Source organism: Bos indicus x Bos taurus, chromosome 14 (assembly GCF_003369695.1).
Source record: "Bos indicus x Bos taurus breed Angus x Brahman F1 hybrid chromosome 14, Bos_hybrid_MaternalHap_v2.0, whole genome shotgun sequence".
NCBI lineage: Eukaryota > Metazoa > Chordata > Mammalia > Artiodactyla > Bovidae > Bos > Bos indicus x Bos taurus.
In genome coordinates, this window is record NC_040089.1 from 24,917,119 (window position 1) to 24,933,268 (window position 16,150).

The 16,150-nt window shown below is 41.5% G+C and overlaps 1 protein-coding gene across 1 annotated transcript in view; it reads left to right on the plus strand.

The window, feature by feature from the left end:
* Positions 1–10,634, plus strand: part of UBXN2B (UBX domain protein 2B) — a 30,760-nt gene extending 20,126 nt beyond the window's left edge. Inside the window, exons 6-8 of the mRNA XM_027561027.1 lie at positions 187–324; positions 5,144–5,305; positions 6,427–10,634. Of these exons, the coding sequence (XP_027416828.1) occupies positions 187–324; positions 5,144–5,305; positions 6,427–6,589 (463 nt within the window). The 3' untranslated portion in view covers positions 6,590–10,634. The remainder of the gene's footprint in view (positions 1–186; positions 325–5,143; positions 5,306–6,426) is intronic.
* Positions 10,635–16,150: the final 5,516 nt, after the last annotated feature.

The window sequence follows — 16,150 nt, forward strand, 5'->3', positions numbered from 1 at the left end:
GCTGACTAAGCTATAAATGCCATCCCACAGTTCAGCGCTCTTAACTGTCAGAAGCACCTCCACCAACAGGATACAGGTTCTCTTTTCTCTACATCCTTGCCAACATTTGTTATTTGTGCTCTATTTGATGAACACCATTCTGACAGATGTGCGGTCTTATCTCATAGTGGGTTTTCTTTTTTTAAGAGAGATTCCCCTGGAGCTTCAGCGACTGGTTCATGGAGGACACTTGAATTTGGACATGGAGGACCATCAGGATCAAGAATACGTAAAGCCTAGGTTGAGGTTCAAGGCTTTTAGTGGAGAAGGACAGAAACTTGGAAGGTAAAATCCTAAAATGAGAAAATACTTGTCTTTGTTCAACATGAATTTTCTTTGAGAATGAGAGCAAAATAACCTAGAGAGTAAAAACTAAGATACAAATTGTGAAGACCTCGCTGATGGAATCAGATGTGCAATTTTGATGATAGTGTTAGTAGATAATGTTATACTTCAGTTCAGTTCAGTCACTCAGTCGTGTCTGACTCTTTGCAACCCCATGAATCGCAGCACACCAGGCCTCCCTGTCCATCACCAACTCCCGGAGTTCACTCAAACTCATGTCCATCGAGTCAGTGATGCCATCCAGCCATCTTATCCTCTGTCATCCCCTTCTCCTCCTGCCCCCGATCCCTCCCAGCATCAGGGTCTTTTCCAGTGAGTTAACTCGTCGCATGAGGTGGCCAAAGTATTGGAGCTTCAGCTTCAGCATCAGTCCTTCCAAAGAACACCCAGGACTGATCTCCTTTAGGATGGACTGGTTGGATCTCCTTGCAGTCCAAGGAATCTCCAGAGTCTTCTCCAGCACCACAGTTCAAAAGCATCAGTTCTTCGGCACTCAGCCTTCTTCACAGTCCAACTCTCACATCCATACCTGACCACTGGAAAAACCATAGCCTTGACTAGACAGACTTTTGTTGGGAAAGTAATATCTCTGCTTTTTAATAAGCTGTCTAGGTTTGTCATAACTTTCCTTCCAAGGAGTAAGCATCTTTTAATTTCATGGCTGCAATCACTATCTGCAGTGATTTTGGAGCCCCAAAATGTAAAGTCTGACGCTGTTTCCACTGTTCCCCCATCTTTTTCCCATGAAGTGATGGGACCAGATGCCATGATCTTCGTTTTCTGAATGTTGAGCTTTAAGCCAACTTTTTCACTCTCCACTTTCACTTTCATCAAGAGGCTTTTGAGTTCCTCTTCACTTTCTGCCATAAGGGTGGTATCATCTGCATATCTGATGTTATTGATATTTCTCCCAGCAATCTTGATTCCAGCTTATGCTTCTTCCAGTCCAGCGTTTCTCATGATGTACTCTGCATATAAGTTAAATAAGCAGGGTGACAACATACAGCCTTGACGTACTCCTTTTCCTATTTGGAACCAGTCTGTTGTTCCATGTCCACTTCTAACTGTTGCTTCCTGACCTGCATATAGATTTCGCAAGGGGCAAATCAGGTGGTTTGGTATTCCCATCTCTTGAAGAATTTTCCACAGTTTATTGTGATCCACACAGTCAAAGGCTTTGGCATAGTCAGTAAAGCAGAAAGAGATGTTTTTCTGGAACTCTCTTGCTTTTTCAATGATCCAGCGGATGTTGGCAATTTGATCTCTGGTTCCTCTGCCTTTTCTAAAACCAGCTTGAACATCTGGAAGTTCACGGTTCATGTATTGCTGAAGCCTGGCTTGGAGAATTTTGAGCATTACTTAGACAGCAGTTAATTTGCATATCCCTGACTCTGTCAGTACCTTTGTAGACATGAACCCACTTCATCTTCACAGCAGCTTCTTGCCATAGCGCCTGTCACCACTCCATTAGCAGGTGCAGTAGTTCTTCCAGAGTAGTTAAGCTAGGAAGTGGTTAGAGTGTCAGGTTCAAACCAGGCACTCTGCCTGCAGAGTGCATGCTTTTTACCAGTTGCCATCCTGCCTATTTCTGATTATGATTATGTGGGTTCAGAGGGGGAAATTATTGATTAGATAAAACAGTAAATATCTTAGATCATAGCTGTAAGCATCTCTCTGCTGTAAGTAATTGCTAAGCTCTTACAGCCAAAGCAATGTCCTTAAGTTGGTTATTTTCAATATATTTTAAGCAGCCAAACTCTTTCTTCAGGTTATGGAAACACATATAGAATTCTCATTGCAGAAAGAGGGGATTGTCTTAGATATCTCCAGACAGTGAAACCCAGGACTTCGCTGAGCACAATTTAGAAACCAATGAGTGTGGCATGATATATGATGGACTCCTTTATAGTAGCCATGACTGGATTCTTTGTAAACATAATGTGTGCTGGTAAACGTGAACCTCCGTTTTCCACACGTCACTGCAGGTGGTACGTTGAATTGGCTGTGTCACCACCATGCTCTCTTGGGTGCCCTGTATTCCTGTTCATGTGACTCCTTCCTTTCCAAGTTCTTCTCAGCTGCCTTGTGCACAGTGGTTCTGTCTTCCCCTTTCGTTTCTCAGCATAGGGAAGAATTCAGTGTCAGTTCGTTATACCTGTCTTTCATTGTTATTCCATGTAATTTCACTTTGACAGACACACACATCATACAAAGAAATGCATGAAAGCTTTTCTTCTTAGAGTTCCCACCCTGCACTTGATTTTCGTGTTTTGAGAAGTAGCTTAGCTGGCCCCAATTTTTTTTAAAACAGAAAGCATTAAAGCACAGAAAGAGCAGTGTGAGGCAACTTGACGTCATGGAGAGGACCCCAGAACCCCATGTGCCAGTGGGGTGATGGGTAACTTTTCCTCCCCTGGTGGTTGTTAGGACAGTAGTTAAAACATTAATAGCCAACTATATAGAAGCACTGACGTGCTTACAGATCTAATTAATTTAATCTTTGCAATAGTGCAGCTGTTGTCTCTGTTTTACAACTGAGGGAACTTGGGCACAGAGAAGTGAAAGGACTTGCCGCCAGTCACATGTCTGACAAGTGGCAAAATCAGCCCTGGAGTCAGGCTCCTGGATCCATGCTGTTAGCCATGGCGCCTCCCTTACTCCAGAACTTGAATGTGCTGCTGGTGGTGATGACAGCGTGGAGACCTGGGAATAGGGACACGGAGGGAGAGGGAAGAGGCCCCTTGGTTCATTGCCTCCCATCCTCCTGTCGGCACAGTGACCCACCTTGGTGGTACAGCTCTTTCAACCCTGAATTACAAGCTTGACAGGAAATTCCTTAATACTACCTGAGCAGTGACTGCAGATCATCATGTTCTCCTTTTCTATGTCTTTTTCATATACATTCTGAAATTGGTTCTGTAATATGTGTCAGGAGGTAGCTAAGGAAAGGCAAAGCATAGCAAGAAGTGCCAATTACTTTTCCCACTTGGCTGTATAGGTTGAGAAAGCTTTTGGGTGGGAATAAGAGCCATAATGAGCTCAGTTTGTACTAGAATAAAGCACAAATGCTCATGGGGCCTCTATCCTAACAGATTTTTTTTTTTTTTTTCAAAAGTAAGATAGGGACCCATCTAAGTCTCAATATTTGAAAGAATAAACATCAAGATTGTCAAAAGATCCCTTAAAAGATAACTGAGATAAAACTAAGATGTGATGTGTTTAAAGAACTTGGCTGTATTTGTTTTATTTATTTATTTTCTAATTTTATTTTTAAACTTCACATAATTGTATTAGTTTTGCCAAATATCAAAATGAATCCGCCACAGGTATACATGTGTTCCCCATCCTGAACCCTCCTCCCTCCCCCCTCCCCATACCATCCCTCTGGGTCGTCCCAGTGCACTAGCCCCAAGCATCCAGTATCGTGCATCGAACCTGGACTGGCAACTCGTTTCTTACATGATATTTTACATGTTTCAGTGCCATTCTCCCAAATCTTCCCACCCTCTCCCTCTCCCACAGAGTCCATAAGACTGTTCTATACATCGGTGTCTCTTTTGCTGTCTCGTACACAGGGTTATTGTTACCATCTTTCTAAATTCCATATATATGCGTTAGTATACTGTATTTATGTTTTTCCTTCTGGCTTACTTCACTCTGTATAATAGGCTTGTATTTAATTGCTTAACCAAAGAGCACTCTGTTTTTGACGTTCACTCGCAGCTTACAGTTACGGGTCATCCTGCTAGCATTAGAAGGCACTATGGTCACTAGTAACCACGGTCCACTGGAAAGAGATCATGTCACACAAGGTTCATTACACACTCATCACCGTATATTAAGTCGATAAAGTAAGATCTTTAGTTAAGAGTTTTGATACTAACTCTCAAAAATTAATAGACTATACAGAGAAGGAGAATTATATAGTAGACCTGCAAAGCACTATGAACCAACTCAAAGTAATTAAGATTTATACAGTTTTCATGTAACAGTAGGATACAAATTTTATTCAGGTTCCCCATAGACTGTAAACTAGGAGACACTGGAACATATCCAGGGGTATAAAACAAGATGCAAAAATTTTATAGTCTAAAGGTATTGAAATCATACAGAGTCTGTTTGTTTATCACTGTCATTACCATATATTAAATTTCTCATTACTTCTTTTCTGTAAAACAGTAACTACTTGAATCAGATTTTTAAAGTGGTATCAACTAAGTTTAAATTAATAGCTTAGTATTGATGATATGTACAAATATAACTGATACCTCTTGAAACACTGTTTCAATCACTATATTACTATAACAGACTTTCATAACATTATTATTTCCATTTTATAAATGATAGAACTGGGATTCAAAGAGATTAATTTACATACTTGAGTTCACACAAATTGACAAAGCTGGGATCTGAAATCTGTCTGTGCTCATGGTCAGTCTTGGACATAAACTCCAAGTTGCTCAGGTTTCTGACTGAAGACCATTGTGCCCAACAGTCTCATGAAATTTCAAAGGGATGAAGGAGGAAGAAAGTTGGATAAACTAAATCAGAATCGTAGGACCCAGAATAATTTTAATAAAAGAGTTTTCAAGAAAAATAGGCTATCCCAAAGGAAGCTGTGTTCTCGCTGGTGCAGACGTGATGGCAGGACGAGTGGAGAGTCAGCTGTAGGTCCGAGTGGTGCTTCTACTGTCTGCAGTGTGTCATGCGTCTTACGTGTTTATATTTACGTTCTGATTCTTTAATTCTTCTTTCTTAGCCTCACACCTGAAATAGTCAGTACACCTTCCTCCCCAGAAGAGGAGGAGAAGTCACTGTTCAATGCAGTGGTTCTTATTGACGATTCCATGCCAACCACCAAAATCCAGATCAGATTAGCAGACGGGAGCCGTTTGATACAGAGATTCAACAGTACTCACAGGTAAGCTCAGGGTGACTTATCTTTGTAAATCTGGGTGCATCTTGAGTCAGGAAAAAGATGAAATTGCTTAGGTTTACTTTTGAAGTAAGTTTTTGACAGAAAAACTTGAAATAAGAAGTCAAATACTTAGTACTTAAACATCCTCTGTAAACTGTCCAAATACTAATGCAAATGCAGATACCACTTAGAAATAAAGAAAACTGTTAAAAGCTATCATTTTGCGCTGATGCTAAAACCAGGAAAAGTTGAATCAGATTTGATTTACTTTAGTAAAACCTTATTTGAACTTTACTCCTTTAAAAATTTATGATAACCCTGATTGAAAGTGAAAGTCACAGTTGTGTCCTATTCTTTGCAACCCATTGACCATACAGAAGTCCATGGACTTCTCCAGGCCAGAATGCTGGAGTGGATAGCCTTTCCCTTCTCCAGGGGATCTTGCCAACCCAGGTGTTTAATCCAGGTCTCCTGTATTGCAGGCGGATTCTTTACCAACTGAGCTATCAGGGAAGCCCTAACCCTGTAGGATTAATAATCTACATAGAGATTTGTAGTGTAAATAAAGTTTAATTGTGCTGTTATCAAGTATTTCAAATTAACAGTTTTAAATGTCATTTTAGCATTCATTTGTTATGCTAATAAGATATTGTTTTTATTGTTCACTGTGTCCCACTAAGAGATAACATTTATGATCTTAGTTGAGTTACTGTGTCTATATGAAAGTAATTTTTTTTAAACACTTTTCGTAGGTACAGACTCACATTGACATAGGCTCATCTGAGGTACCTTTTTCTGGATCATGTGCTACTAAGATGTTTTATACTATGAAAAAGTCAGCCCTTGTAGTTCAGTGTAGTAGCATTGTTGATGTTTCTTTGATGGAACAATTCACCTGGAGATTGTGTCTATTTACAGTGAAAGTAACTGTTAGGTACGCTCCAGAGTTAATCCTCATGTTTTACCTGAAAGCCAAGATAAATCCATCCATTGAAATTAAAGAAGGTTATAACACATTTAAAGGATTAGAACTGTGTGATTTAATTATTATCTAATTTTAGCTAAAAAACCTAAATGACAATAAAACTTTCATATCACAAATTATTTTCATCTTACTTCTTCAGGATCCTGGATGTCCGGGACTTTATCATTCAGTCTCGTCCTGAATTTGCAACTCTTGACTTTATTCTCGTGACTTCGTTTCCAAACAAAGTGCTAACAGATGAAAGCCTGACACTACAAGAAGCAGATATTCTTAACACTGTGATACTGCAGCAGCTAAAATGATACTGTCCTACCTATGCAGTAGCATGTAGGAATGGTAATGTGCCATACTAGTGAGGAAAATACTTAAGAGTGTAAAAAATTATTTTTATTATTTATACAGATAAATTTTGGTTTAATTCTTCAATCTTCCAGCTTTAGGATAGACAAATTTGGACTAGGAGTAGATCTTAAGGTAACATATGTTTGAAGTTTTAGCCAAAAGGGCTGGCTTCCATTGATAGCTTTTAAATATTCAGGCAAACCAATTTGATACATGCTCAGAGTTAATGTAACAGCACTTGTTTGCAGAGAAAATGAACAAAATGCCATTTTTGACAAATGCATTTGGTAAAATTTGCACTAAAGTTTCTTGATGCTGCATTGATCAGCAGCCATTAAGAAATCTTCTGATCAAACACCTTGAAATTTTTTCTGTAATGTATACTGGGAACTGTGTATGTATTCTGATATTTAAATACTTGGATTGTATGATAGTTATTTCTCCTATTAAGATAAATAATTCCTTTCTACTTGCTGATTTAGCTGTTTTACTCATGTCAGAAAATACAGTTTCGCCTTGTGTTTTATGACCTTCATAAACCAGAAACAAAGACATAAAGGTCAGCAGTTCTTGAGGAGGAGTGTGTTCAACTGCACTTTAAAGGAGAGTAACTACAGTCCCTGGCTGCGCCTGTCTTGATCACCCCCATTTATTCATTCAGCAAGTGTTTCTGGGGGACCCACCATGTATACTAAACACTGTTGTAAGTGTTAAACCCAGAGTGTATTGTACTGCAAAACCAAATGAGGGCAGAAACGAAAGAATGAATTCCATCAAAGAGACAGAACCTGAAGAGTCACCAGCGTAAATGTCTGCGTTTCTGCTGGAGCCAGATGTTCGCTGAGTGAGGGAAGGTGCAGCAGGAGTGAGAGAAAAGCTTATTCTTCTTCCCAACACCATTTCATCTCTGGTCACCTCTCCTGGCTTGTCTTTTATTGCTGCTGTAACAAATCACTACAGACATGGTGGCTTACAATAGCCTAGGTTTCTTGTACTTCTCTGGGTCTCACGTGGGCCTCACTGGGCTACAGTCAGGTGTCAGCAGGGCACCGTTCCTCTTGGGAGGTCTCGGGGAGATGTGTGTCCTTGCCTTACCAGCTTCAAGCGGCCACCTGCATGCCTGGGCCTGTGGCCCCCTCTCTTCGTCTCCAAAACTAGCAACGCTGTATCCCTCTGACTCCTCTGTCATCACATCTCTTGGAAAACAGCCGGGAAAGATTCTCTGTTTATTGGGTCTACCAGGTGATCCTGGATGCTCTCCCCACATAAGGTCCATAGTAACTGGATCCTTGAGGTCCCTTTGATTGTGAACGGTGATGGATCACAGGTTCCTTCCAGTGCACCAGGGCTCATCTCTTGCCTCTTCAGCTGGCATCCATCCCTTCAGTATGGCCAAGCCCCTCATCTTGGCTTCTATCCTTACAGCCTTTGCCTCCACCTTTGATTCTCCTTTCTTCTAAGGGCCCTGGCAATTACATTTGCTTCACTTGGATACTCGAGGATAATCTCCTCGCCTCAGATGTGTGACTTAACCCCATCTGCAGAATCTCTTCTACCACATAGACTGACAAATTCATTGGCTTGGGGATTAGAACATGAACCTTTTGGGAGGCCTTTCTGTCTACTGCAGTCCACTCCTGTCCCGAAGATCCACATTCCACCCTGAAAGGTGCTCAAGAGCTTCAGCCCACTGCAGCACCAGCTTAAAAGTGCAAAGTTTTACCTGGATCTCATGAACTCAGATGTCCCGAATCTCATTTAAATCATGTAAACCAAGTATGAGTGAACATCTGGTATGAGTGGTTCCTGGGACACAATTTCTCTCCATCTGTGAACCTAGAGAAACCAGTTATATAATGGCAACAGGCATAAAATAACCGTTCTAGACATTCCTGTTTTAAAAAGAAAATGGGGTGGAAACGGGAGCTGCCAGTGCCAAGCACTTTATAAGTTCAGCCAGACACACTCGGCTTGAAGGCTGGAAACAGCCTTCTGTGACTCCGCAGTCTTTGTAGGTGTGTGACTTTCTCTCAGAGACCTCTTTTTTTTTTTTTCCCTTTTTCATGAAAGGTAGCAGGTATTTGCAGCCAAGTAGTTCTGTCAGCTTGTAATGTCTGTAATTGTAGGAGGCTGAGCCATCTTTTTTCATTTCATGTCTCTGTCCCCTTTAAGAAAGCAATATCTGCTAATGTAACATTCTTGAGACATGTGTGGATCTTCTGTGTATGTTACAGAGATTCACTCCATTAAACCACAGGCTCCTTCCAGAGCTTTCCTAGGTAACCCAGCTGTTTCCGGCTGTCTGTGACCTTCTCTGTCTTTCTCAGGTATAAGCAGCAGGTCGTAGGCCACAGTCTCATCTCTTCCCCTGGAGCAGGCCTCAGTTCAGTTCAGTCGCTCAGTCGTGTCTGACTCTTTGCGACCCCATGAATCGCAGCACGCCAGGTCTCCCTGTCCATCACCAACTCCCAGAGTTCACTCAGACTCATGTCCATCGAGTCAGTGATGCCATCCAGCCATCTCATCCTCTGTCGTCCCCTTCTCCCACCCCCAATGCGTCCCAGCATTAGGGTCTTTTCCGGTGAGTCAACTCTTTGCATGAGGTGGCCAAAGTACTGGAGTTTCAGCTTCAGCTGCCTAAAAGTAAATCTTTCAATTTTAATGTCTTTGCTATTCGCTAAGGATTTCCAGGTCATCAAGTCCTGTTTCCTTTTTTTTTTTTAACAGTCCTTCCCTCAACTTATCTATTTTTTCTCACATTAGACTATAATCAGTAAGAAGAAAGCAGGCTGCCCCTGCCACACCACTTAGAAATCTCTTCAGCTGAGAGTCTTGAGTTTCTCTCATGCTTCTTTCTTTCCACACAGCTGCAGTCACAATGCTAAGCTTCCTGCCACTGATTCACTGGAATCTCTCTTCCTTCACTTTTCCCGCAGCACAGGCCTCATTTCCTCCTGAACTTTTTAAAAGGTCCTTTTTTCCAGTAACCCTGTCCTCGCAGCCACATAGCTGTTCTCTGACACACCCCTTACCTCCTTGGAGCCCTCGCTGCCTTTCCCAGCCATGGCCCTGCTCCTTTGGCTCTCTGCCACAGTCCTTTGAATATTTCCACCCTCTTCCCACTGCCCAGTTCCAAGGCCACTCCTGCATTTCTGTGTGTTTGTTAACAGCAGCACCCACTTCTTGGTCTCTGGAAAACTCCACTCTGCCAGTTGACCTGAATGTGCCAGTAGGAGCTTTGGGTGTCACGTTTCACTGAGGGCTTCACTTCAAGGAGCTGAATTTGCCTATGTGAGGCGGACAGTGGGAGGGCTCCCAGACCCACTCACCTGCCAGTGTTGGCCTCACCACCGCAGAGAAAACTCGTGCTCGGTGTCATAAAAGAAGCAGCGTATTCCTAAGACTTCTCAGAATGGGAAGCTCTGTTCCTTCCCACTGGTTGGAAACAACCTGGAGAATGCAGACGTGACAGTTCAGTCCGTCAGTCTCCGCACAGAAGGGTTACCGGTTGTAAGCTACGCTTCCAAGGAGCAGAGTCATATCTGTATGGAAATAATCTCCTGCAACAGGTGAACATTTTAAATAAGGGCATTGCCCTGTTTTAGATTAACAAAATGGAGAGAACCTGTAAAATTATTTGAAGTTTTATTCTTGTAGTTTCTTTTTAGTCAGGTGGAGTGCCTGAGGATGCACATACGTGAATGACTGCCGTTCTTGTATATAATAGTTTTCCAAAATAGATTCTTGTTGGGAGGGAGAATTAAACAGCCAGAGGGATGAACATTACTTTTACAAGTGTTCTACAAAGTGTTTGCTTCCTTCAGAGTTCTCCTGAATTCTTTTTACTATTGCAGTCACTGTAACTTTTTAAAATTTATAATTCCATTAGAAGAGATTGTTACAATAAACAACCGTGTGTGACGTCAGTTTTGCATGATGTGTGTAATCAAGAAAGTTTTAAGTGTGTGCTTACCAATAAAGAATGTTTTCACTGGAAGTCATTGAGAAGCCTTTTCATAATTTCCTTGATGTACAGTTTTATTCAGGTGACTTAATGGAGTATTTTAAATGTCAGTAACGTTTCCCACATGCATCTTTTTGATGCGCAGGAGGATCTGAGTTGTAGCAGTGTTATCTCTGTGTCCCATCACTGATTCAGTTTTCATTCCACCAAAAGAAACGGCAGATTTTTCTCCACTTTCGCCACAGTGGACCTCTGAAAACCTTGTCATGATATGTGTTGTTGATAAAGTGCCTCAGGATTTCCCCTTAAGAGTTTTTGTCCCTGGCTAGTGATGGAAGTAAATGTGTCCAATGTTGTCATAAAGGCTAAGAAACGTTTTCTGTAATCCTCTAATTTTAAAGTATCTTTTAACTCCAAGTAAACATTATGTAAAAGGAGCCCTGTTGCGTGTGTGTGTGTGTGTACAGCACGTATAAATTACTCATGTAGCCCATAACTAACAACTAGCTATAATTTACTTAGTTTAATACTTAACAATTGGGCCTCTTTAGAATTTATAGCTGTGATTTAAGTCTCTGAAGAAAAGGGAGGATGGCTTTTTTTAGGAAGTTTGAACTTGATGGTTTATTTTCTTCTAGACAAATATTTCTATATTGTTAAATACAAGAGTATAGTCCATAATGGAACCCCTAAATCTAAGGCCCCTGTCACCAAATGTTGACTTGACTTAATTACAGCAGAGGCCCTCCCAGAAATGGAATCTTAAATCTTGTCTTTCGATAATCTGATCAACACTAAACGGGCCATCTGTCTGATAAATCCTGCTGGCCCCTCAAGAAAGTGACCTTGCCATAACTTTTTTGCCTAGTGTTAGCTTCCTGTTCCCTCCCTCTTCTGCCTATAAAATGCCTCAGTTTCAACAGCTTCTAGGAGCTCCTTTCTGTTTGCTAGATTAGATGGTGCCCATTCGTGAATTGTTGAGTAAAACCCACAAGATTTTTGAAATGTATTCATTTGAATTTTGTGTTTTCACAAAATGTGTAGCAGAGACCTTCAGAGTCATTCTGAAGAGCTATACAACCTTAAAATTTCCTGAGTCCTGCCTAGGTGGTTTCAGATGACTTAGGCCACTCAGAGGAAAGCTACAGGAAAGATGGAAGTAAGCGTGGATCACAGCATTTCTTGCTTTCTTTGGAAATAATTACCAACTTATTAGCATGGACTTAGAGACATCACAGGGGCTTCCCTGATGGCTCAGTAGGTAAAGAATCTGCCTGCAATGCAGAAGACTCAGGAGATGCGGGTTCAATCCCTGGGTCTGGAAGAACCCCTGGAGGAGGAAGTGGTAACCCAATTCAGTAATTTTGCTTGGAGAATCCCATGGACAGAGGAGCCTGATGGGCTACTGTCCATGGGGTTGCAAGTCAGACATGACAGCACACACACAAGAGACATCACAGTCAGCAATGTGATAGGTTTTAATTGACTTCTGTCAACTGAAAAAAAAAACACAACGTGAGAGTTGCATACTGAGGGCAAAATGACTATAGCTGGGAGGCAGCACCTCAGCTCTGAGGAATGTGTATATGCAATTTTGGTGTATATGTGGTGTGATGTCTCTTGTGCATGTGCTATCGTGTCTGACTTGCAACCCCATGGACAGAGGAGCCCATCGGGATTCTCCAAGCAAAATTACTGGAGTGGGTTACCACTTCCTATATGGTGTATATGTAAGGTCATTGTATATGTGATTTTGGTGAAGGGGGTTAAGGTCTGTATATGGTTTTAGTCGAGGGGCTTAAGGTCAGTGTATGCATGGTTTTAGGGGGTTACGTACAGTCAAGCATGCGTTTTGGCAGAGGCTTGCTGCTAGTCATGGGCAGGTGTCACTGTTTATGATTTTAGTGCTTTTCCAGATAGGAAGAGATGCAAGCCTTTGGGCTCCTAAAATGTTATTTTGAAAATAATTATCCGAAGGCCTTTCTGCCGGTTTTTCCTGGACTGCGGTTGCCTCACTCCTGATCTCTACCCTAACTCCTTTCGGTGGCTGTTGAAGGTCAGTGGCTGCAGTGGCCACTGACTTTATCCTTGTAAAGCCAGGTAGCCAGCGACAATTTTTAGTTGGCACTTCTCTTGAGTGAAGGTATGTGTGTGTGTTAGGCAACAATAAAAGAGGCCCATGAGATGAAAGATGTGGAGCAGCTGGGTTTTTTTCCTCCAGAAATTCTTTTCTGCCTGTTCCTTCCTTGGGTGTAAATTTGCTCAGCCCTGCTCTTTATTTGTGTAGATGTCAACATAGTATCTACAACAGTGACTTTCCTTAATTGAACGTTGGGGATAAGAGTTCTTAAAATGAGTGAATGTCCTTTGACTTTATGCCTTCGTGTCTGCTTTTTGGTTTGTAATTTCTTTGTCCACACAGGGCACCTTTCAATGTTAATTATAAAAGTTCCTACATGGTAGTTTGTGTATTTAATGTGTTTCCTGCTTTGTTTTTCATTTTTTCATCTGTGGGAAAGGCTAGTGTCTTATATTGTTAACAGATTTTGTCATTTTTAATCATAGGATCAAGAATGGTAGGAAGTATGCTTTAGTTTCCTATCAGAGTCTATGTTGATTAGGAAGTAGCAACTATGAATGCTACAAATATTCACAACATCAGTAGGCTTGGAAGTGAAAGCATGAACATAGTTAAATCCAAGTGGGAGTCCTGCCCCCAGCCTGGAATTTTTAACTGAGTCTGGGCTTTTGAACCCAGGAGGGAGCAGGGTGAAGTAACATCTTTTAGAAAGAAATGTGCACCTTCCTATGAATGTCAGATTTAACATTCCCTGAGGTGAAGTGGTCACTTTTATTCATGTAGTGAAATTATATGCAAATGAAAGTTTTATGTTGGTATGTTGTAAATACATGATAAAAACCCCAAGGCTGAGAGGTTTTTTTTCCTTTGAAAACTTATCATAAATGTTGATAATGTCAGTAAATCCGTAAATGTTACTGTTTGAAGTATTGTGTCCATTGGTGTCCTGTGACTACTCAAACTAATCTGATTTTATAGTCTTTTTTAAAAATTTTATTTATTTGACTGCATTGGGTCTTAGTTGCAGCATATGACATCAAGTTCCCTGACCAGGGATCGAACCCAGGCCCCATGCTTTGGGAGCACAGAGTCTTAGCCACTGGGCCACCAGGGAAGTCCCTGACTTTATATTCTTTAATGTGAAGCACGTGGTGAGTCACTGGCGATAAGGCTGCATATGTTGGAGATAACTACTTGGGTTTAACACTTATTGAGGGCTCACTCAGAGCCGAATTCTGTACTTGGAAGGCAGAATGCCACTTACGGTCTGTCATGTCGCTATGTTACAGTGTCATTCAGTTCTTCTTCCTTGGTCACTAACTCATGTCCAACTCTGCAACCTCATAGAGTGCAGCATGCCAGGCTCCCCTGTCCTCCACTATCTCCTGAAGTTTGCTTAAATTCATGTCCATTGGAATACGGAATGAAGCAGGGCAAAGACATAGAGTTTTGCCAAGAAAATGCACTGGTCATAACAAACACCCTCTTCCAACAACACAAGAGAAGACTCTATACATGGACATCACCAGATGGTCAACACCGAAATCAGATTGATTATATTCTTTGCAGCCAAAGATGGAGAAGCTCTGTACAGTCAGCAAAAACAAGACCAGGAGCTGACTGTGGCTCAGACCATGAACTCCTTATTGCCAAATTCAGGCTTAAATTGAAGAAAGTAGGGAAAACCACTAGACCATTCAGGTATGACCTAAATCAAATCCCTTATGATTATACAGTGGAAGTGAGAAATAGATTTAAGGGCCTAGATCTGATAGACATAGTACCTGATGAACTATGGAATGAGGTTCGTGACATTGTACAGGAGATAGGGATCAAGACCATTCCCATGGAAAAGAAATGCAAAAAAGCAAAATGGCTGTCTGGGGAGGCCTTACAAATAGCTGTGAAAAGAAAAGAAGCAAAAAGCAAAGGAGAAAAGGAAAGATATAAACATCTGAATGCAGAGTTCCAAAGAATAGCAAGAAGAGATAAGAAAGCCTTCTTCAGCGATCAATGCAAAGAAGTAGAGGAAAACAACAGAATGGGAAAGACTAGAGATCTCTTCAAGAAAATCAGAGATACCAAAGGAACATTTCATGCAAAGATGGGCTCAATAAAGGACAGAAATGGTATGGACCTAACAGAAGCAGAAGATATTAAGAAGAGATGGCAAGAATACACAGAAGAACTGTACAAAAAAGATCTTCACGACCCAGATAATCACAATGGTGTGATCACTGACCTACAGCCAGACATCCTGGAATGTGAAGTCAAGTGGGCCTTAGAAAGCATCACTACCAACAAAGCTAGTGGAGATGATGGAATTCCAGTTGAGCTATTCCAAATCCTGAAAGATGATGCTGTGAAAGTGCTGCACTCAATATGCCAGCAAATTTGGAAAACTCAGCAGTGGCCCCAGGACGGGAAAAGGTCAGTTTTCATTCCAATCCCAAAGAAAGGCAATGCCAAAGAATGCTCAAACTACCGCACAATTGCAGTCATCTCACATGCTAGTAAAGTAATGCTCAAAATTCTCCAAGCCAGGCTTCAGCAATATGTGAACTGTGAACTTCCTGATGTTCAAGCTGGTTTTAGAAAAGGCAGAGGAACCAGAGATCAAATTGCCAACATCCGCTGGCTCATCGAAAAAGCAAGAGAGTTCCAGAAAAACATCTCTTTCTGCTTTATTGACTATGCCAAAGCCTTTGACTGTGTGGATCACAATAAACTGGAAAATTCTTCAAGATATGGGAATACCAGACCACCTGATCTGCCTCTCGAGAAATCTGTATGCAGGTCAGGAAGCAACAGTTAGAACTGGACATGGAACAACAGACTGGTTCCAAATAGGAAAAGGAGTTCGTCAAGGCTGTATATTGTCACCCTGCTTATTTAACTTATATGCAGAGTACATCATGAGAAACGCTGGACTGGAAGAAACACAAGCTGGAATCAAGATTGCCGGGAGAAATATCAACAACCTCAGCTATGCAGATGACACCACCCTTACGGCAGAAAGTGAAGAGGAACTCAAAAGCCTCTTGATGAAAGTGAAAGTGGAGAGTGAAAAAGTTGGCTTAAAGCTCAACATTCAGAAAATGAAGACCATGGCATCTGGTCCCATCACTTCATGGGAAATAGATGGGGAAACAGTGGAAACAGTGTCAGACTATTTTGGGGGGCTCCAAAATCACTGCAGATGGTGACTGCAGCCATGAAATTAAAAGACGCTTACTCCTTGGAAGGAAAGGTATGACCAACCTAGATAGCATATTCAAAATTAGAGACATTACTTTGCCAACAAAGGTCTGTCTAGTCAAGGCTATGGTTTTTCCTGTGGTCATGTATGGATGTGAGAGTTGGACTGTGAAGAAGGCTGAGCGCTGAAGAATTGATGCTTTTGAACTGTGGTGTTGGAGAAGACTCTTGAGAGTCCCTTGGACTGCAAGGAGATCCAACCAGTCCATTCTGAAGGAG